The 21,051-nt window shown below is 43.1% G+C and overlaps 1 protein-coding gene across 10 annotated transcripts in view; it reads left to right on the top strand.

Moving 5' to 3' along the window:
- pikfyve (phosphoinositide kinase, FYVE finger containing) overlaps positions 1–21,051 on the top strand; it is an 81,592-nt gene that overhangs the window by 35,143 nt on the left and 25,398 nt on the right. For all 10 annotated transcript variants that reach the window (XM_036138790.1, XM_036138788.1, XM_036138787.1 and 7 more), the window contains 12 exons: positions 787–861; positions 1,010–1,117; positions 1,190–1,330; positions 3,892–4,018; positions 4,099–4,913; positions 5,003–5,407; positions 16,217–16,317; positions 16,393–16,464; positions 16,533–16,704; positions 17,770–17,948; positions 18,133–18,246; positions 20,901–21,009. In XM_036138790.1, the coding sequence (XP_035994683.1) occupies positions 787–861; positions 1,010–1,117; positions 1,190–1,330; positions 3,892–4,018; positions 4,099–4,913; positions 5,003–5,407; positions 16,217–16,317; positions 16,393–16,464; positions 16,533–16,704; positions 17,770–17,948; positions 18,133–18,246; positions 20,901–21,009 (2,418 nt within the window). The remainder of the gene's footprint in view (positions 1–786; positions 862–1,009; positions 1,118–1,189; positions 1,331–3,891; positions 4,019–4,098; positions 4,914–5,002; positions 5,408–16,216; positions 16,318–16,392; positions 16,465–16,532; positions 16,705–17,769; positions 17,949–18,132; positions 18,247–20,900; positions 21,010–21,051) is intronic.

Raw genomic sequence — 21,051 nt, 5'->3', positions numbered from 1 at the left:
TGGCACCCCTTTTTGAGGCACTTCCCAGTACAGGATTTGGACCAAACTGACAGAGTATAATCACCCGGTGATACTGAACACAACCATGCTAGTGGCTAACGGTTAGCATGTTGCTAACCGGAAGTAGCTCTAGGAAGCTTGTACAAACTTCTGCTTGACAGATTTGGTGAATTTCAGAATTTTCTCCCTTTTTAGGCACTTCTCAGTACAGGATTTCAACCAAACTAACAGAGTAACATCACCCGGTGATACTGAACACAACCATGCTAGCGGCTAACGGTTAGCATTTTGCTAACCAGAAGTAGCTTTAGGAAGGTCCTATCAACTTCTGCTTAGCCAGGGTTATTCTGCCTTTACAGACAGAGAGGGCCACAGCTGTCAGCGAGTCTCCATGACAACGCTGCTACACAAAGGCTCCTAGGAGGCCCATTGACTTAACATGGCACCTTTCAAGGGCCGCTGCGAGGGCTGTGGAGACCGTAGGAACCTGAAATTCGCAGTGTTACTTCCTGTTAGTATTTTTGAGGCAGGCGCCTTGCTAAATTTCTTCATAAATTTTTCTAGTTGTACCTGCTATTGGTTTACTCCTGCTCTCGTCTGCTCCCTTTGATATTTAATCCTGTATCGTCCAAATCACGTGATATCTACTAATGTTGACTCCCATCCCGCGTGAATTCCACGGGAATCACGTGACCCGTGGGATTCCCGAAAAAATGTCAGCCTCTAATTTAGACGTAAAGATGAAATTATTGAAATAATTAAACCTTGGCTCTCTTTGCGCTTCAGATTCCTGGAGGCAGGAAGTTTGACTCCATGATGGTAAACGGCTTTCTGTGCACCAAGAACATCGCCCACAAGAAGGTAAATGCATTCTCTGTCTGGCTGACATTTTAGTTGTTGGAGCATTTGTCACCACTACAGCAGGAAAACATTCTGGTGGTCAAAGTATTTACAGACCAGCTAGTTTTGGAAGTGCTGTTACTAAAGTATAATTCTCACCTGGAATCAGATGAACTCCTACATCAAGAACCCCAAGATCCTGCTGTTGAAGTGTTCCATCGAGTACCTGTACAGAGAAGAAACCAAGTTCACCTGCATCGAGCCCATCGTGCTGCAGGTGAGCAGCTCATTCTGACACAAGAGGACGCTAGTCACGAATCTATCCCAAGATTCTTCATCTCTTCTACAGGAACGTGAGTTTCTGAAAAACTACGTTCAGCGTATTGTAGATGTCCGTCCCAACCTGGTGCTGGTGGAGAAGACGGTGTCGCGTATAGCTCAGGATATGCTGCTGGAGCATGGCATCACACTGGTCGTCAACGTCAAAGCGGTTAGTGGAACGCATCTCGGGGATCAGCTGGTTCTCAGCTTCCCCTGCTCAAGCTTGGAGGATGTAGGAATCAGATTATCTGCCCTCATAAACAGCCCGAATTCGACTGGTTCTGTCCGATAGGTCACAGAATTTAAAAACTGTCTAGTGCTATCCGATTGATGGAAGCAGAGGATAAATTGTGAAATGGTAGCATATGAAATGCAATGATTTTCTGGCTTGTTTTACTGTAACACAGACAGGAAGTTCCGATCAGAACAAAAATAAAAGATTGCACATCATTAAACTTGATGTTCTCGTCGGAAGCAGTCTCCACTTCCGTTTTGGTGGAGAAGGATTAATAAAGACTTGTCATGCTTTGAAAATGTCGCCTTAAATTATTAGCTGATGTTGGCTGATATTTGAAACAGATAAACACTGTCAATGAGGAGTAATCAGCAGTGAAGTAATTTACTTAGTGCTTAGTAGGTGTGGCTAACGTGATGTCATCATTCACGTGTGATTCAAACATATACAAACACCGTAGTATAGAAATTTGCTGCTCAGCCACGGCCACACTGTCCAGCCAACTGACTGAACGGAACTCAGCATCAACATGACTTGTTGGATCATACTTTGCCTGAAAGTTGTGAGTAAGCTTAAAAAAAAATAAAAAATAAAATAAAAAAATTAGGGCTGGGCAAGTTAACGCGTTAATTTCGCGTTAATTCATTAGACTATTAACGGCGATATTTATTTTATCGCGCATTAACGCATGTTGCTCACATGCTTTCAGTCAGTGTCAGTCAGCAGGCGCGCTGACTGCAGCGCGCTGTCACGGCAGCACTCTCCCGCTCCCCCCTCCCCTCTCGTACATGGCTCAGCGGCGCCAGCCAATCAGCACGCAGGCTCAGCCTGGCCCGCCCACTCAGCTCTCACACAAACTTAATACACAAACAGCTGAGAGAGACCGCAGCAGCGAAAAAACATGAACAGAGGAAGTAGAACCGTTTGGCTTTATTTTAATACCGTAAATGAAATCAAGCTGTATGTTTTGTAAAAAGCCGGTTCATTTCAGTGGAAACACAACAAATTTATCTAAGCACGTGAAAAAAACATGAAAACGTCGAGCCCCAGAAACGGAGAGAGGAGACGAAACTTCTCTCATTGCCCCCGACAGACCCACAGACTGACGTCACTGACTGAGGCGTTTCAGTCCTCCAGGGAACATCCAGGTAGATCAGTGGATGGATGAATGGATGGATGTTACTGGAGCCCACACAGAAAATGTGATTAAGACCTTGAAAGAACCCAGGACATATATTAAAAAGTGTTATTTAAGATAAGATAACATTAGCTAATCCTTTTTTTATCCCACGACGGGGAAATTTATAGGATTAAAGCAACAGGCAGGTGCACACAACACAGACAAAATTACATAAGGATTGAAATATATAAGAGGTGGATTAGCGAAAAAAACACTGAACATAACATTATTATTATTATTATTATTATTATTATTATTATTATTATTATTATTATTATTATTATTATTATTTAATTGTAATAATAAAATAAAAACCACAAAACCCAAAAGGTCAACAGTTTCATGATACATCAAGCTTAGGGACTGGCTAATATACAGCAGGTCAAAAAAGGCCATATTTTGGCTGCAGTGCTTGCTGTTCTGTTATGAAGAAAAGATCAACTAGTGCACTAAATTCAATAGATGGGTTGAAAATATCCAGTATAAAATAAGTGCTACAAATGTTACAACACTTTTGTTCATATGGCAGCAGAACATTAAAATAAAAGTGCTCTTTACACTACTTTTGAATTCGTTCTTGGAGTTTGTAAATACAATGCGATTAATCGCGATTAATCGCGATTAATCAGGGCGATTAATCGCGATTAAATATTTTAATCGTTGCCCAGCCCTAAAAAAAATAATAATCCAGCAGTGAAACTGGCAACTTCCGGTTTTAGGTAGGTGGGGCTAAAGTGATCAAGTAAGCACATGACTGCAGTGAGAACTTATGTAAGATGACTCAGAAAGTTTGGTGCTGCTGTGACCTACTGTGTTGAAGTTGTTACATCTTTGTCTTTCATGGCAACAAGTCAGATTGTAGGCTTGGCCACGCCCACATGCTTTCAAGCAGCAAAAAGCGTTTGATAACTTGTGATTCCCAATGGGTGAAGACTGTTGAGTGATTTTTGAAGTCTGTAATTCCAAAGCTGTAGGAGGAGTTTGCGCAGATACAATCTGAGTAAAAGAGATAAAATGGCATTAGAAAGTTGTTAGAGAGTACAAACTTGTGATCATATTCTCATTTTATGCTGCAGCTTTTTTTTCAATGAGAGATGTTTTCAGTTCCTTAAGTTACGATGTCACTACAAGCTGGCACTGTTTTGCCGTCGGGGTTAATTGAAGGTTCCTTCATGGGCCTTCCATCTTTTCCATACTTCACGATCTACCTGCTGTCACTGGTTTAGCTCCATGTCACAACAATCATTAACTGTATAAGCTCCTGATAGGACTGAAATGGTATTAATCATTTATTTACTTATTTATTTCATGGTAGCAAGTCTTGGACAGAGTGAGTCGCATGACTCAAGGAGACCTGGTGATGTCCATGGACCAGCTCCTCACCAAACCCCGTCTGGGAACCTGCCACAAGTTCTACATGCAGCTCTTCTCTCTGCCCAACAGTAAGGCCCTCCGCTGCCGCCAGCCGCTGCCGCCACTGTCACCAGCGGACATGCAGTCACTTCTCTCTATTTGTTTTTAGACGAGTCCAAGACTTTGATGTTCTTTGACGGCTGCCATCCCCACCTGGGATGCTCCATCAAGCTGCGCGGTGCGTCAGAGTACGAGCTAGCCAGAGTGAAGGACATCATCATGCTGATGGTTTGTGTGGCCTACCACTCCCAGCTGGAGATCTCCTTCCTCATGGACGAGTTCGCCATGCCGCCCAGCCTGCCCCAGAGCAGCTCCTTCCCGTGCCTCCTGGAGAGCTCTGCTGCTGACGAGGAGATGGATGGAGACAGTATGGAGAAAACTGCAGTGAGTGAGAACTCTACGTTGGCAGAAGAACCACCTCTTTTAGAGTCTTCAACAAAATGCGAAGATGGTGACGTTGTGAAAGACGTCCAGAACCCGGAATCGGCTCTGTTCTCTGTCCAAGAGGAGGCTGAAAACACCGGGACGAGGACTTCGTCGCCATACTCCAGCCCTGCTCCACCTCCTTTGTCCGTCTGTCATCGGTTCCTCATTGAGGAGGAGCAGGAACTGGGCTCAGACACCCTGGTTGGCACCTCTGAAGGAGAGACGGTGGGAGAAGGGTCACTTGGTTTGGAGGAAGAAGAGCGCTCAGAGACCTCCACCCCACAGTTGTTTCGAGACCCCCTGCAGGACGACACTGGGATGTTTGTAGCCGAACACGTGGATTCATCTGACGACCGCCTGAAGTCCATCTCTGCCATGTTTAAGCACGAGCTGAAGGACATCATCCTGTGCATTTCCCCCTTCATCACGTTCAAGGAGCCGTTCCTCCTGACACCTGTGGGGATGCACTGCCCCAGCAGGGATTACTTCCCTGAACAGGTACTGCTGCGTTTCCCCGCAGCTCCGGCTAGAAACAGCAGCTTTTTGGGTTTGATATTAACGTGCGTCTGTGATCGTCTCTCCTCTAGGTCTATCTGTCTCCTCTCCTCAACAAGGACCTGAAGGAGCTGGACGGACGCAGAAAACGCCAGCTTCTCAAAGACTCTGCTCCTTCCTCCCTGCTCAGCGGACAGACCAACGGCACCGCGCAGCCCAGACCCACTGACATTCTGCCTTGTCACGGTCTGACCACCACCCGCATCGTGGAGCACCTGAGCAGCAGCCAGGATCTTGCCAGGATGTTGGCAGACTACAGAGCCAAAGGGGGCCGGATCCGGCAGAGAGAAACCAGCGACCCGTTTGGCTCCGCCGGGCCTGCAGCTGCCGGCAGCAGCCAGAACCGGGTGCCAGACATCCCAGTCAAGGCGCTCAGGAAGGCCAACAGCGAGGACGAGAAAATGGGCAAACAGAGCGACACCAACTGGACCCCAAAGGTGCAGTTTATGTATCAGCACCCAGTTTACTGAGAGCTGATGTCTGAACCATTTTAAAACTAGAATGGATTCATTGTGGTTCCATTAAGAACCCAGAGTAGTTGATTGCTAAGGTTAGAACCGCTCAGTTGGTTCTCCAGCACATGCACTGATGGTTTATTAAAAGACCCTTCCCAGTGGACTTATGTTCTTGGAACCAAGTGGCTGGCAGCTGCTGGTTCTGCTTACCAGTCCTTCCAGGAAACTCTGACATGACTCGGCTCCGTTCCTCTGACTCAGCTGCTGTGTGTCAGCCCTGCTGGCTGCAGCCTCCATGGTTCCTGTGTAGTCTGGACAAACATGGCGTTTGCTTTTAGCGTTTTCTAGACCTGGACAAGTACGGAAAAGAGTCTGGAAAATTAGCTTTGTTCGCTTTTACATTTTCTAATAGTCAAAAGTCTGAAGGGGCTTCATAAGGTGAAAGTAAATGGACCTCAACACATGTTTCCATTGACATTTTACACATGATTAGTCAGGGTTTTGACAGTGAATACATCCCGTACTGTTCCCAACCGTTTTCATTTAAGTAATTATTACACTTTTACTACCTGCTTGGTCTCTTGAATTGACCCGGCTTTTAAAAGGCCAGCTTAACTGTTGTTTTTAGGATTTCAATCCATAAGATCACATTTCTCAAATTGTGCTTCAAAGAAATTTATTTATTCTAAGATATTCAGTTTGTTTTTAACGAGTACAAAAGGTCCAGTTTGAAAAAAGAATAATTTCATTTAACTTCAGGCAAAATATTTTAAATGTCCAGAGTTTGGTAAAGAGTTATAGAATAAACTAGAAACGTTCAACTTCTGAAGTAATTGAAGAAGGCGCACAACCGTCAAAGACAAAGCTTCCGTGTTCCTTGGTCGTAGGCTTTTATTGCTTTGGGATTTTAAATCAAATCTTCTGAGTGAAAAGGATTTGTCTTCATTAAAACCAGCCGACAGGAGAAGGTCCGCATCGAAGCAGCATGGAAAATTGGTGTTATTAAAACACGATAAAATACTTCAATGTAGCATGAAAAAATGAAATATGTGAATAACAATGTTAAAGTTATCAAAAAAATGGTGAAATGTATTGATTTAAATTCAAAAATGCTTATTTAAACCCAAAGGAAAATTAAATGTTGGGTAAAAATGTAAAACTCTGAAATTGCCACACCGGGTTTTGATCCTGCAACCTCTTGATTAGCAGCCAAACACCTAACCCACCGTACCAAAGACTGTGTTGAAGAAGTGGTTTTTAGTTAATTTTTTTGCCAGGAAATGTGATCTTCATCAAAACCAGTCGACAGGAGAAGGTCTGCATCGAAGCAGCATGGAAAATTGGTGTTGTTAAAACATGATTAAATACTTAAATGTAGCATGAGAAAATTAAATATGTGAATAGAAATGTTAAAGGCATTACAAACTACTAAAGGAAGCACAAACTCTGTGAAGCAGAAGTTGGTGAGACCTTCCTAGAACTACTTCCGGTTAGCAACTTCCGGTTGTTAACCGTTAGCCGCTAACATGGTTGTGTCCAGTACGACCGGGTAACTTGAAATGGCGTGATGAGAAAAAGATAAAAGATATCCACAAACTGTTTTCACTTCTGAATAGTTCAAGGACATATCTAAAAACTGGAAGTTAAATGGTGTTTGTAGGTGAAGGCATGACGACACAGTAGAGCGTTGAACATGGCAATTTTTTTGGTGTTTTTTTGCAAATTTTGTTACAAATGTAACTGGAAATGCTGTCAAGTATAAAAAGCCCGCTTCGCTGCGACGACACGAACATTTCAATATATAGTATGTGGGGGTATACCCTACGGTTCGGGCTGTATTAATGGTGACAGAAAAATAATAAGTAATAAGAGTAACTAGAAACGTTCAATTTATGAAGAAATTGAAAAAGGCGCCCGCCTGGTGGTGCGTATAACTGAAGTTATTTAATTGTAACTTGTAAAAAAAAAAAAAGGAAAATTTGGGGGGCCCCCTTCCATTGCACCGGTGGGCCCAAGCGGCCCCTCAGTTTGCCTATGGCTGGGACCGGCCCTGGCTGGCTGTCTGCAGCACGCAAAACTCCAAACAACTGTAGCTTACTCGCTCAATTTTGGGAGGATTTGGAGTTGTTGCCGGTTGAGGTGATTTGCGAAAAATCTATAAATCCTACACCAATGAGGGTTACATTTCCTTAATCCAGACAAAAAGACCTATGTTTTGATGTATACTTTGTATACGTAGAGTGAAAATTGAGCGAGTAGGCTGAAGTTGTTTGGTGTTTTTTGGATCATTTTGTCTTTGGGGTTGTTGCCGGTCTGAGGTGATTTGTGAAAAATCTATAAATCCTACACCAATGAGGGTTACATTTCCTGAATCCAGACAAAAATACCTAAGTTTTGATGTATAATTTGTGTATCTGGAGTGAAAATTGAGCGAGTAGGCTGAAGTTGTTCGGTGTTTTTTGGATAATTTTGTCACCAGGGTAACTGAAAATGGGGTGATGAAAAAAATCTATAACTCCGACCTACACCAATAAGGGTTACATTTCCTGAATCCAGACAAAAAGACCTACGTTTTGATGTATAATTTGTGTACGTAGAGTGAAAATTGAGCGAGTAGGCTGAAGTTGTTTAGTGTTTTTTGGATCACTTTGTCTTTGGGGGTGTTGCCAGTCTGAGGTGATTTGCGAAAAATCTATGAATTCTACACCAATGAGGATTACATTTTCTGGCTCCGGACAAAGATACCTACGTTTTGATGTATAATTTGTGTACGTAGAGTGAAAATTGAGCGAGTAAGCTTTAGTTGTTCGGTGTTTTTTGGATGAATTTGTCACCACGGTAACGTGAAATGGCATGATGAGAAAACGATAAAACATATCCACATACCGTTTTCACTTCTGAATAGTTCAAAGGTGTATCTAAAAATTGGAAGTTAAATGGTGTTCGTAGGTGAAAGCATGAAGACACAGTAGAGCATTGAAAATGGCTATTTTTTGGTGTTTTTTTTTTTGCAATTTTTTTCCAACCATAACTCGAAATGACATCAATTACAAAAAGCCCGCTTTGCGGCGTCGAGACGAACGTTTCGATATATAGTATGTGGGCGTAGACCCTACGGTTCGACCTGTATTAACTATGACGGATTAATAATAAACAACTAGAATAGTTCAACTTCTGAAGAAGTTGAAGAAGGCGCCCGCCTAGTGGTGGGCATAACCGTCAAAGGCAAAGCTTCCGAGTTCCTTGGTCGTAGGCCCTCATCGCTTGGTGATTTTAAATCAAACCTTCTGAGTGAAAAGGATTGGTCTTCATCAAAACCTGCCGACCAGGAAAACTTTGCGTCTGCAGAGCTGCAAACTGCGTATTTCGATCTGAGACACAGCTAATGAGCTAATTGGCGACAACCGACAGTCAACGTTTCCCTTTCATTTGCTACGGTAGTCCTAAACCACTACTGATGTAATACACTTTTTGGCCACAAGCGTCATTTTGGGGCCGTTGTTTCCACTTCTTTTCGTAGAGCCGTTTTTAATAGAAAGAAGAAAAGGCAAAAACGGTCCAAACAAAAGGTCGTAACGTTTACATTTGTAACCTCTGCCTTACATAAACACTAGAATTAAATCTTAATAAATAAAAGCTCATTGCAGAGGTCACAACCAGAGTGCTCGTCACTCAACCAATCACCTCGGAAGGTCTGAGACAAGAGCCAATAGTTACCCTGACAGGGTATCACCTGATGTGAGTGAGCGAGTGAACAGAAATAATGGGCCACAATGGGTTATGTATTAATATAAAATATATTAATAAACAATACATAAAATACTTTAATGTTTTCTTAAAACGTCTGAATACAAAATAAATTAAACAAATTCCTTTATCATCATTCATTTAGATCAGTTGTTCAAGTTTTTTAATTGTTACTTGTAAAAAAAAAAATAAAAAAAAAGTTTGTGGTGCAGCTCCTTAAATCCCCGGCAAGTGAAAAAGCAAAACTAAGACAGGTGCGCATCCTGCTGCAGCTCAGCCATGCCTTCCAGTATAGGTCCCCTATTTGGAAAAAGCAGTGACAACATGCACACAGAGACCAGGAACATGACAGTAATATTCCTCCCAGCATTAAGTCTAAGAAATAAATTTTATATAACAAACACAGAAGCTTTTTTATAAGCAGCAGAAGCAACAAACACCACATGCAAAAATGTTAACCAGAAACTGTCTTCTTACTCTCTTAATAACAGTCTACGCGCAACAATCTTTACTATATATATGCTTCCGATAGGCAAAATTATCAGACAGCATGGGATTAATTTCCACTGTTATGCTGATGATACTCAGCTATATTTATCCATAAATCCTGATGAATCCAATCAATTACTTCGACTGCAGTCATGTCTTGATGACATCAAAAGCTGGATGACTTTAAATTTCCTGCATCTAAATTCTGACAAGACCGAAGTTTTAATCTTTGGGCCAGAGTCCTCAAAAAATAAACTTCTTAACCAATCACTTAATCTGGGTGGCATTAACCTGGCCTCTGGTAATAAAGTAAAAAATCTTGGTGTTATTTTTGACCAAGACATGTCATTTAAATCCCATATTAAACAGGTTTCCAGAGTTTCCTTTTTTCACCTCCGGAATATCGCCAAAATTAGAAACATTCTGTCCAGGAGTGATGCTGAAAAACTGGTCCATGCATTTGTTACTTCAAGGCTGGACTATTGTAATTCTTTACTATCAGGAAGTCCACAAAATGCAGTTCAAAGCCTTCAGCTGATCCAAAATGCTGCAGCAAGAGTTCTGATGAAAATCAACAAGAGGGATCATATTTCTCCAATTTTAGCTTCCCTTCATTGGCTTCCTGTTAAATCAAGAATAGAATTTAAAATTCTTCTTCTAACGTATAAAGCCCTTAATAATCAAGCTCCATCATATATCAGAGCTCTGATTACCCCGTATGTTCCTAACAGAGCACTTCGCTCTCAGACCGCAGGTCTGCTGGTGGTTCCTAGAGTCTCTAAAAGTAGAATGGGAGGCAGATCCTTTAGCTATCAGGCTCCTCTCCTGTGGAACCAACTCCCAGTTTTGGTCCGTGAGGCAGACACCCTGTCTACTTTTAAGACTAGGCTTAAAACTTTTCTTTTTGACAAAAATTATAACTAGTGACTCATGTTACTCTCAGCTACCTTTATAGTTTTACTGCTATAGGCTTAGGTTACTGGAGTATATCAGGATCTAATTTTCTCACTATATTGAGTTCTACTGTTCTTCAATTATGCATTATGTGTTGTCATTTCTGCTTTAACTTTCTGTTCTCTCTCTTTTCTCTTCATAGTAGGTACACCTGGTCTGGCGTTCTGTTAACTGTGACATCATCCAGAGAAGACGGCTCACCTGCTACTACCATCTAATGTAGAACAGATTACTAGATCAATGTGTGCTTCTGTGCTTTTTTGTTTCTCTTGTTGTGTCTCTGTTCTGTCTTCTGTAACCCCAGTCGGTCGAGGCAGATGACCGTTCATACTGAGCCCGGTTCTGCCGGAGGTTTTTTTTTTCCCGTTAATGGGTGGTTTTTCTTCCCACTGTCGCTTCATGCTTGCTCAGTATGAGGGATTGCAGCAAAGCCATGTACAATGCAGATGACTCTTCCTGTGGCTCTACGGTTCCCCAGGAGTGAATGCTGCTTGTCGGGACTTTGATGCAATCAACTGGTTTCCTTATATAGGAAATTTTTGACCAATCTGTATAATCTGACCCAATCTGTATAATATGATTGAACTTGACTTTGTAAAGTGCCTTGAGATGACATGTTTCATGATTTGGCGCTATATAAATAAAATTGAATTGAATTGAATTGAACATTTTCCCCTCGGTAAAATCGGGGACATTTCCGGGGACAGCTTTAGCCGGGGAAAGGTGGTCCAAAACGGGGACAGTGCCCGGAAATCGGGGACGTCTGGTCACCCTAGTAAAGATAGCCAGTGTGGTGTTAACTTTAGCCTAGCACGCATCCCCCTCCGCGGTTACGCCAGCTTTTACGTTCCGGTTGCCAGCTGAGTTGCACTTCCGCGCGGCCGGGAGAAGTCGGCAGGATCCAGTGTTCTGGAGATCTCTAGGATGACGGGAATATCGGTGATAAATGTATCACTGTTATAGCTCCGAAGGTCCAGAAACTCATGTGTGCTATAGCGCAGCAACGCGATGCAGTTTTGGAAGAAAAAGTCCGGTGGAAAATAGATTAAAAAAAAAAAAACTTCTAAATAACAAGTGCTGGAGAGACGCTGCACCGATCAGCCAGATACGAGGGTCGGCAGCTGTTTATGACGCAATGTGCGTGATGTGTATAGGATTTGTTTTCATCAAAACCTACCGTTCAGGAAAACTTGATGTGAGACGCTGCAGAGCTGAAAAGTCCATATTGCGCCTGCTAATGAGCAGTATTTCTTGCTGTTGCAATTTTTTCATCATTCATTCATTTATATCAGTTGTTCAAATTATTTGTTACTTGTAAAAAAATAAAAAATAAATAAATATTGGGTACCCACAGCGGGTTGCAAACCTGCGACCTTTGGTGCACTAGCCCAACACCTAAACCACTGTACCAAACACCAGTACCATGCTAAACTCTGCATTATGGAGAGGTCAACTGTGTCTAGGAAGTGGTTTTGAGAAGTGGTTTTTGGTTAATTTTGTCACCACGGTAACTTTAAATGGCAATAGCACACTTTACGGCGTCGAGACGCACATTTTGATATATTGTTTGTGGGGGTAGACCCTACGGTTCGGGCTCTGTTTGATTTTATGTGTCTTTCCTTGTAAATTAGAAATGTCCCATGCTCCTGAATGCACCATAGCTTTTTGACGCTCTCGAACGCATCACACTGGTCTGAGAACGCAGCGCTGAGTAGAGGCACGTTTCTGCTTAAGACAAAGCTTTGCCGTTTTTAAAACTCATGTCGGCTGACACGGTTTATTGTTCTGTGTGAATGACAAGAGACCACAACAAATGCGCCTGCTAATGAGCCAACAGCCGACAGGAGAAGGTCTGCATCGAAGCAGCATGGAAAATTGGTGTTCTTAAAACATGAATAAATACTTCAATGTAGCATGAAAAAAAGGAAATATGTGAATAAAAAAGTTAAAGGCATGAGGTGAACTGTATTGATTTAAATTGAAATACAGTTGTTTAAAGCCAAAGGCAAATTAAATATTGGGTAAAAATGTAATTCTCTGAAATTGGCACAGCTTGGATTTGAACCTGGCATCTTCTGCATGGCAGCCCGAGACCTAACCCACTCGACCAAAACACCAGTGCTGTGCTCAGCCGTGCATTTCTGAGAGGTCAACTGTGTTGAAGAAGTGGTTTTTGGTGAATTTTGTTCCAACCGTAAGCCGAAATGGCGTCAAGTACAAAAAGCCCTCATCGCGGCGTCGAGATGAACGTTTCGATATATAGTATGTGGGGGTAGACCCTACGGTTCGGGCTGTATTAATGGTGACGGAAGAAAGATATGGAATAACTTTAAAGAAACCCTTATTAGGTGCATAGTATAAGGCCTCCGCCATGCATTTTCAATGCATAGGCGGGCGCCTAATAAAGAAACCCTTAATAGGTGGATAGTACTAGGTCTCCACCATGCATTTTCAATGCATAGGCAGGCGCCTAATTATAGGAAACCCTTATTAGGTGGATAGTATTAGGCCTCCGCCATGCATTTTCAATGCATAGGCAGGCGCCTAATAATAATAAAGAAGGCCTTATTAGGTGGATAGTACTAGGTCTCTGCCATGCATTTTCAATGCATAGGCGGGCGCCTAATTAGACTTTGGAAAAGTGATATGTTTTTAAAATGTGTGTTTGCGCCCAAGGAATCAATCATTCTAGAGATTAGGGAGAGATGGTAACAGAATCCTGTTTGTGTTCTAGTAAATTGGTTTAACTGAAAGTTGTTGGGGTTTTCATGAGTCCGCTGATGAGAGACGTGGAGCATATTTCTGAGGCTTCCCTCAGTTCTAACAGCATCCAGCAGCTGGAGTTGGACGTTGAGACGGCCAATGAAGATATGCAGTGAAATGTTGGAGATGCAGAAAGAATAACATGTGCTCTTGGATGCTCTGGTTTATGTTACGAGCTTATAGAGAAACATCTGAGGTGGCTTTTTATGATGCAGGTTGCTCAACCATTTCATTATTAGCCAGATCTTTTAAGTGACCCTTTTGTGGCCGTGCAACATGTTGATTGCAGCAAGTTGATAACTTTCCATAAATCCCTCATCCTGAGCATACATGTGTTGACAGCAGTGTTGTAGTACTCGAGTCCGAGACTCGAACTCGAGTCCGAGTCATTAGCTAAATTTAGAGACTCGTGACTTGACTTGGACTTGAGCACTGATGACTCGAACTTGGACTCGGACTCCTACATTCAGATCATTCTGACTCGGAAATTTGAATATTATTTGGTGTATGATTTTAATATCTAAATGGCGTACCGCGCACGTGACGTCACCATCTCATGAGCAACGCCCCTTGCCGCTAAGGTTGGGCAAACAGTGTGAGAGCGCACGTAGCAACCAGCCATTACACATGCAACAGAAACAACGATATGACCGACTTTACAGCTGTTAAACTTTCACAAAAGGATGTCTCAGGCGCCCATTTTACTGGTAGAACTGTGGAACAACATACCAACGTTCAGCTCAAACGATGGATTGAGTGTCGAGGGCTCGGAAAGACTGGAAAACGGGCCGAGTTGATATGAAGGCAAGTCGTTGTTTTTCTCCTGCTCGGCGTTCATGGCGTCATCGGCCGTTTTTTTTTTTTCTGTTTGTAGTCACCGTCCAGGAATCGGTATAAATTTTCCGGCCCGCCGAACAATTTAGTCTGGTCCGGTGGCCAAATGCATTATCATTATCAAACGGCTGTATCTCCTCGCTGCATCGACCGATCTGCACCAGATTTGTTGTGAGTAATGGGGGAACGCTGCCGAATGCGTTTGTGGGAATCGCCCGGTGGACGGGCGAGGAAAATGTGTGACAGCATTTGCGGTGGCGGGCGGCCGGCGGTGCGCGAACCCCGCCCGCCGGCCGGAGCCGCGGCAGTGGCCAATAGGCCGGAGCGCGCTTGGCTGCGAGGGCCGATCGACGCCGCTTGCGGCTTTAACATCCTTCATATGCGGCGTATCAGCGTACCTCGAGTCGCTGTTGCACGTTCCATGACAACAATGTTTAAAAATTATGGTTAGGAGACGTCTTAGACTTGGAAAAAGCAGTCGTTTTACCGAGTAAAACCAAGGGTAACTACAGCGAAAGAGTTATTAGTGCAATGGAATGTTACTGCTTCATGTCATACATCACACGTCACGGCATGTTCCTACAACGAACTTGGATCAATAGTGACTCGACTCGGATGAGTAGTGGACTCAACTTGGACTCGACTCAGATTTTTTTTAATGACTTGGACTTGACTCGGACTTGAACACTGGTGACTCAAACCTGGACTCGGACTCGAGGCATAGTGACTTGACTACAAAACTGGTTGACAGCAGAAAGGAAAATGTAATTTTCGCTGGAAGAAACCTCCAGCAGAACCTGGCTCACCATATAAGCCTCCATCTGCTGCAACCAACAGAGGGTTTGAGAAGATGGCACCGACACAAATACCTAGAAGCACCGACCCAGTAGTACTTTCTATCTTTTCTGCTTCCCATTTTCCTTTTAGAGACTCTAGGAACCACCAGCAGACCTGCAGTCTGAGAGTAAAGTGCTCCATTAGGAACATACAGGGTAATCAGAGCTCTGATATATGATGGAGCTTGATTATTAAGGGCTTTATACGTGAGAAGGAGAATTTTACATTCTGTTCTGGATTCAACAGGGAGCCAATGAAGGGAAGGGAGATTTCTGATCTCTTTTTAAATTTTCAGCGTTTTGGGTCAGCTGACGTTTTTACTTACAATTCAATACCATAATGAAGGTACAAGAAGAGCATTAAAAAAATGCTCCAGGCTTCCTCCCGTTAGCAAAGGCAACATCTTAATGCGTCTTCCAATAATGCTCTCATAATATAGAATCTTTGAATAGTGGTTAGTGCCATCAGCTTTACCAACAGCCCAGTCTCCCTGTGGACACTGTTTTCTTCAGGGTGCCAACATTTCCAGTTCCAGCATGTTCCTTAACAGTGTTGAAATGAAAAAGGATAAACCTGAGCAACTTTACTGCTGTATGTTCAGCCGTCCTGTTATCTGCTTTAAGTGTTTTTCTCGCTGACACGTTTCGTCTCTTCTCCAAGAGACTTGTCTCAGCCTCATCAGCAGGAACTTTGCATGGTGGATCAACACTGGATCTCTAATCCATACGCAGGTTCTGGTCCCCCAGAGCTTTTCCAGTAGATGCCTGATACTTTAAGGTGACTGTGCTCAAGTTATCAATGTAGCTGCATCCAGGAAGTAGACGCCACCCCTCCTCCACATGTTCTGCTTTGACCACCTTCCTTTGTTGGAATGAGTTGTTAGAAATATGTGAATGTAATCATTTTCTTTTTATTAAGTTACAGGCATTTAGTCTGTTTAAAGAGCTGGCTTGCAGGAATGTTCTATTGTTTTAACTTCAGACAGGGAGAATAAATGGTTCTCCCAGATAAGGAGTGTGTTCTGTTAGTGACTGACATAGTGTTTGTCTGCGATCTTCCAGAAGCACTTCATTCAGATCAGCGGATGGACTTTGTTCAATGTTCGATATTATCCGTTTTGAAGGGTGACACTTGCTGCTCATGTGCTTTTTTTCTTTTCTTTTCTAGCTCGACTGCTTGAACCCGACCAACCATCAGAGGCTCTGTGTGCTCTTCAGCAGCTCCTCTGTTCAGTCCAACAACGCACCCAACCCCTGCGTCAGCCCATGGTAAACTGCTCAGACGCAGAACCTGTGAATCCAGCCGGATCTCGGTCCGTACTCAGTGTGTGTGACTTTTAACAGGATCGTCACTATGGAGTTTTACGGCAAGAACGATCTCTCACTGGGTGTGTTCCTGGAGCGCTACTGCTTCAGGTGAGCCGCAGTTCAACCGACCACTGGCAGTTTTGTTGTTCGTTTGATTCAGAGTGTTTGCTTTCCAGGCCGTCGTACCAGTGCCCCAGCATGTTCTGTGAGACTCCCATGGTGCATCACATCCGCCGCTTTGTGCACGGTAGCGGCTGCGTGCAAATCGTGCTGAAGGAGCTGGATTCCCCCGTCCCAGGGTATCAGCACACTATTCTCAACTACTCGTGGTGCCGCATCTGCAAACAGGTGAGCGAGCCTCAGTTTGCAGGTAACTAGAGCTGAGGCTGCTGGGAAAAAAATTTTCCTGCTGTTTTTCCCTCACGTTATTTCTAGTTTCACTTTGATGTAACTCTTTAAAATGTGTGCCTGATTAAACTCAAGGGTATGTGGCAAGATCAGAAATGGTGCGAGATAACAGCACAAAGCTGATAACAGCTTGTTATACTCGGTTTACTCGATAAAGAGCACAAGAGCTGAACGGTGACAGATTTTGTGCCTTGACTTTTTAAGTGTTTATTCCAAAATATCCCTTGACCAGGTGCAGTTAACCTCATCTGATTCTAATAAGTGGGAACATCTTTTTCATGCCGGCTTTCTCTGAGTGAGAGAATGAATGAAAACTACTTAACAGGGCCACTCCCGACCAAAACTGCAAACTGGTAACAGTGATACAGCTGTTCTGAAACAATCCAAGCTGGAACTTTAAAGGAGCAATAAGCAACATTTTAATATTTTAGAAAAAAAAATAGTGATGTGAAGAGCTACAGGTATTTTTTTTTTTTAGATGAACTATGATTAATCATCACACACTATCTCTCTGTGTTATACTCCAGTCTCTTGTTTCCAAGCGGGGCCAGCGGCTCTTGTATGTACATGAACAGCTGCTACTCAGGGCTTACCCCCTCCCTGCCCATAAAATGTCCCTGCTAGGCACAAAATGCCCGAGAGCACGCCCATCAGATCAAAACATTATCTTGCTAACAGTTTCATAAAGTTATAAGTTACTTAACTAGACACGTTCCTCTGAAAGGCGATGCTGTTTTGCTGGGTTTTTATCCTTTTATAAATAGGCTCACATGTGAGAAGGGAAATGGGTGCTCAGGGTTAGAGCGGAGATAGACAGAGGCGTGGTTTGATACATGGCTTGTTTTGGTCTACAGACGGTGCTCAAGCTCCACTTAGTGGTCAAAGATCCCTTATTGCTCCTTTAATTCGCCAAAAATGGAGGACCAGTAACCGTTTTCAAATTCAGTCCCCTGTATGAGCAACTGGTGACTTTAGTGTCCTTTGACTCCCTGCTGCCCTCTGCAGGTGACTCCAGTGGTGCCCCTGTCCAACGACTCATGGTCCATGTCTTTTGCTAAATATTTGGAGCTTCGCTTCTACGGCCATCAGTACACCAGGCGGGCCAACGCAGAACCCTGCGGACACTCCATCCACAAAGACTACCACCAGTACTTCTCCTACAACCAGATGGTGGCCTCCTTCAGGTTAGCCCCTTAGTCTGCTCACCTGTATCTGAGCTCCAGCAGATAAACATGGAGCTCTGATTTTTAAGAAAACATGGTTTGCAAGAGGATCATCTGTCAAACATTTATTCATTATGATTCAGGTTTACTTGAGTGACTGCAGTAAATGAATCCTCCTTAACTTAGTGTATTCCTGTTTGCTTAGCTATACCTCTGTAAGGCTGTTGGAGATCTGTCTTCCTCGTCCCAAGATCTTCATCAGGAACCTGGGCCCCTCCAAAGCCAGCCTGCAGCAGGACTTGAAGGACTTCTCTCAAAAGTAAGTGGGTCCAGGCCCACAGACACAGCTCAGCAGAGACCCACGGTCTAGTTAGAGTTGTTCACCCTTATCAGAAGTCATGGAAATGTCCTCATCAAGCTACTTCAGGCTTTCAGGGACAGATGGAAAGGATGTTTCATCTAGTTTCATCAAAGCTGACTCTCTTTACAAGAGACTGTCCCGTATTTTAACCATAAAAAGAAAAAGAAAAAAAACATCTGTTCATCTTTAAATATAACAATGTATAGAGGCCCAGAAATATTTGGACAGTGACACAATCGTCATGATTTGGGCTCTGCATGCCACCATATTGGATTTGAAATGAAACAACTACAGTGTAATTGAAGTGCAGACTTTAAAGTTTAATTCAAGGGGTTGAACAAAAATATATGATTAAACATGTAGCAATTGTAGCTATTTTTATACAAACGTAATTGGACAAATAAACATAACCCTTAAGTAAAATGTTACTTTTCAGTATTTTGTTGAGAATCCTTTGCAGGTAATGACTGCCTGAAGTCTGGAACCCATGGACCTCACCAAACGCTGGGTTTCCTCCTTAGTGATGCTTTGTCAGGCCTTTACTGCAGCTGTCTTCAGTTGGTGTTTGTTTGTGGGTCCTTCTGCCTTAAGTTTTGTCTTGAGCAAATTAAATGTATGCTCGATTAGGTTGAGATCTGGTGATTGACTCGGCCATTGCAGAATATTCCACTTCTTTGCTTGAAAAAACTCTTGGGTTGCTTTTGCAGTATGTTTTGGACCATTGTCCATCTGTACTGTGAAGCACCGTCCAGTTGACTTTGCTGCGTTTGGCTAAATCCGAGCAGAAAGTATATCCCCATATACTTCAGAAATCACTCGGCTGGTGTGCTTTGGATCATGAGCTGTTCTATTCTTCTCCAAACTTTCTTCCCATCATTCTGGCACAGGTTGATCTTAGTCTCATCTGTCCAAAGAATGCTATTCCAGAACTGGGCTGGCTTCTTCAGCTGTTTTTTGGCAAAGTCAATTCTGGCCTTTCTGTTTTTGAGGCTGATTAATGGTTTGCACCTTCAGGTGAATCCTTTGTATATACTCTCATGAAGTCTTCTTTTCATGGTAGACTTAAATACTGATTCACCTACTTCCTGGAGAGTGTCCTCCATTGAGTGGATGTTGTGAAGGTTTTTTCTTCACCATGGAAAGGGTTCTGCGATCATCCACCACTATTGTCTTATGTGGACATCTAGGCTTCTTTGAGTTCACAAGCTCACCAGTGCACTTATTTTTTATTTTGTTTTTATTTTTTTTCCTCAGAATGTACCAAACTGTTGATTTGGCCACTACTAACATTTCTGCTATCGCTGATGGATTTCTTCTTTTTTTTTTTCAGCCTCAGGATTGTCTGTTTCACCTCCATTGAGAGGTGAAACAGACAATCCTTTGACAGCATGTTTTGTGTTCACAGCAACCGCTTCCAAATGCAAATGCCACACCTGGAATCAACTCCAGATATTTTAACTGCTTAACTGATGACAGGTTAACATGGGAAGAGGCCATGCAGCCTTATTTATTTTGCAGTCTTCTGAGTCAATTGTCCAATTACTTTTGGTCCCTTGAAAAAGAGGCGGCTAGATATTAAAGAGCTGTAATTCCTAAACCCTTGCTCCAGTTTGGATGTGAATACTCTCAAATTACAGCTGAGAGTCTGCACGTTAAATCCATATTGATTATGAAAATGTATGCAGGATACAATTATACAAACAGCTAAAATAACAAAACTTGTCACTGTCCAAGTATTTCTGGGCCTAACTGTACTGCAAGTGTTGGTCCTGAAGGAGTTTACTTAGTGCTTTTTTGATTCTGAATAGAACTTTACACCAGCCATGATGAGTAGATGTAAACGTTGTGCCATCTGCCGGCAGTAATGCAGAAGTGTCAGAAAGCAAGATGGCAACAACTGATGCTGCTACTGTAGGAGCCAGTGGACCGTCCTGCTATGCCTCGTAGTAAGGTGACAGCTCAGTGTGGTTGAAGAAAAATCGGATCTACAGCGTTAGGGTTGCTTAACCTCTTTCTTTTCGCACCTCTGCTGGACGGTACTGACTCGCCCTGCTACATTGCTTCTCCTTGTTTAGTTAGTATGGTACCTCTGGTCATGTCGACTTATGAGAAATGTACACAAAGGTGCTTCATTTACTAACAAACGGAACAAAAAACAAAGCATAAAACACAAATTAAGTATAATAAGGCAACAGGGCGCAATAATTTAATCGGAAAACTTTTGCATGCAGCTAGAGAGAGCTACTGTTGTAGACATTCCTAATGTCAGAGTACGTGACTATGGTCTCTTTAAAGTCAGGCAACATTGCTGCAGAATACAGTAAATTCTGGCCCATCTTTGTTGATAATGTCTGGTTGGACTGATCCTGTCCACTAACTGTTAGGTTTTAGCTCTGATTTGGCTGACGGGTTCTTCTGGAGTGAAGAACCCTGCCACCCTTACTCACACGGCATTCAGTCCAGACTCTTCGTAGATGTGGTTCTATTAAGATGGAATGGATCACCAAGCAGGGGTGTATCTCCATCTCCAAAACTCTTGGAGAGCAAACCCCTCTCTTCCTCCCCAACTCCTTCAGCCCTCTAACCTGGCAGCCACTTCTTTCTCTCAACAGGGTGGGTCAGGTGTACACAGCCATCGAGGACCGACTCACTTCTCTGAAGACCGACACGTTCAGTAAGACCCGGGAGGAGAAGATGGAGGACATCTTTGCTCAGAAAGACGTAGGTGTTGTTTCTGCCTCCCTCCGTACGTCTGTTCTGTGG

The sequence above is a fragment of the Fundulus heteroclitus genome, chromosome 7 (genome assembly GCF_011125445.2).
Source record: "Fundulus heteroclitus isolate FHET01 chromosome 7, MU-UCD_Fhet_4.1, whole genome shotgun sequence".
Lineage (NCBI taxonomy): Eukaryota > Metazoa > Chordata > Actinopteri > Cyprinodontiformes > Fundulidae > Fundulus > Fundulus heteroclitus.
Note: the sequence above shows the minus strand (reverse complement) of the source record. Positions and strands in the feature narration are given on the sequence as shown.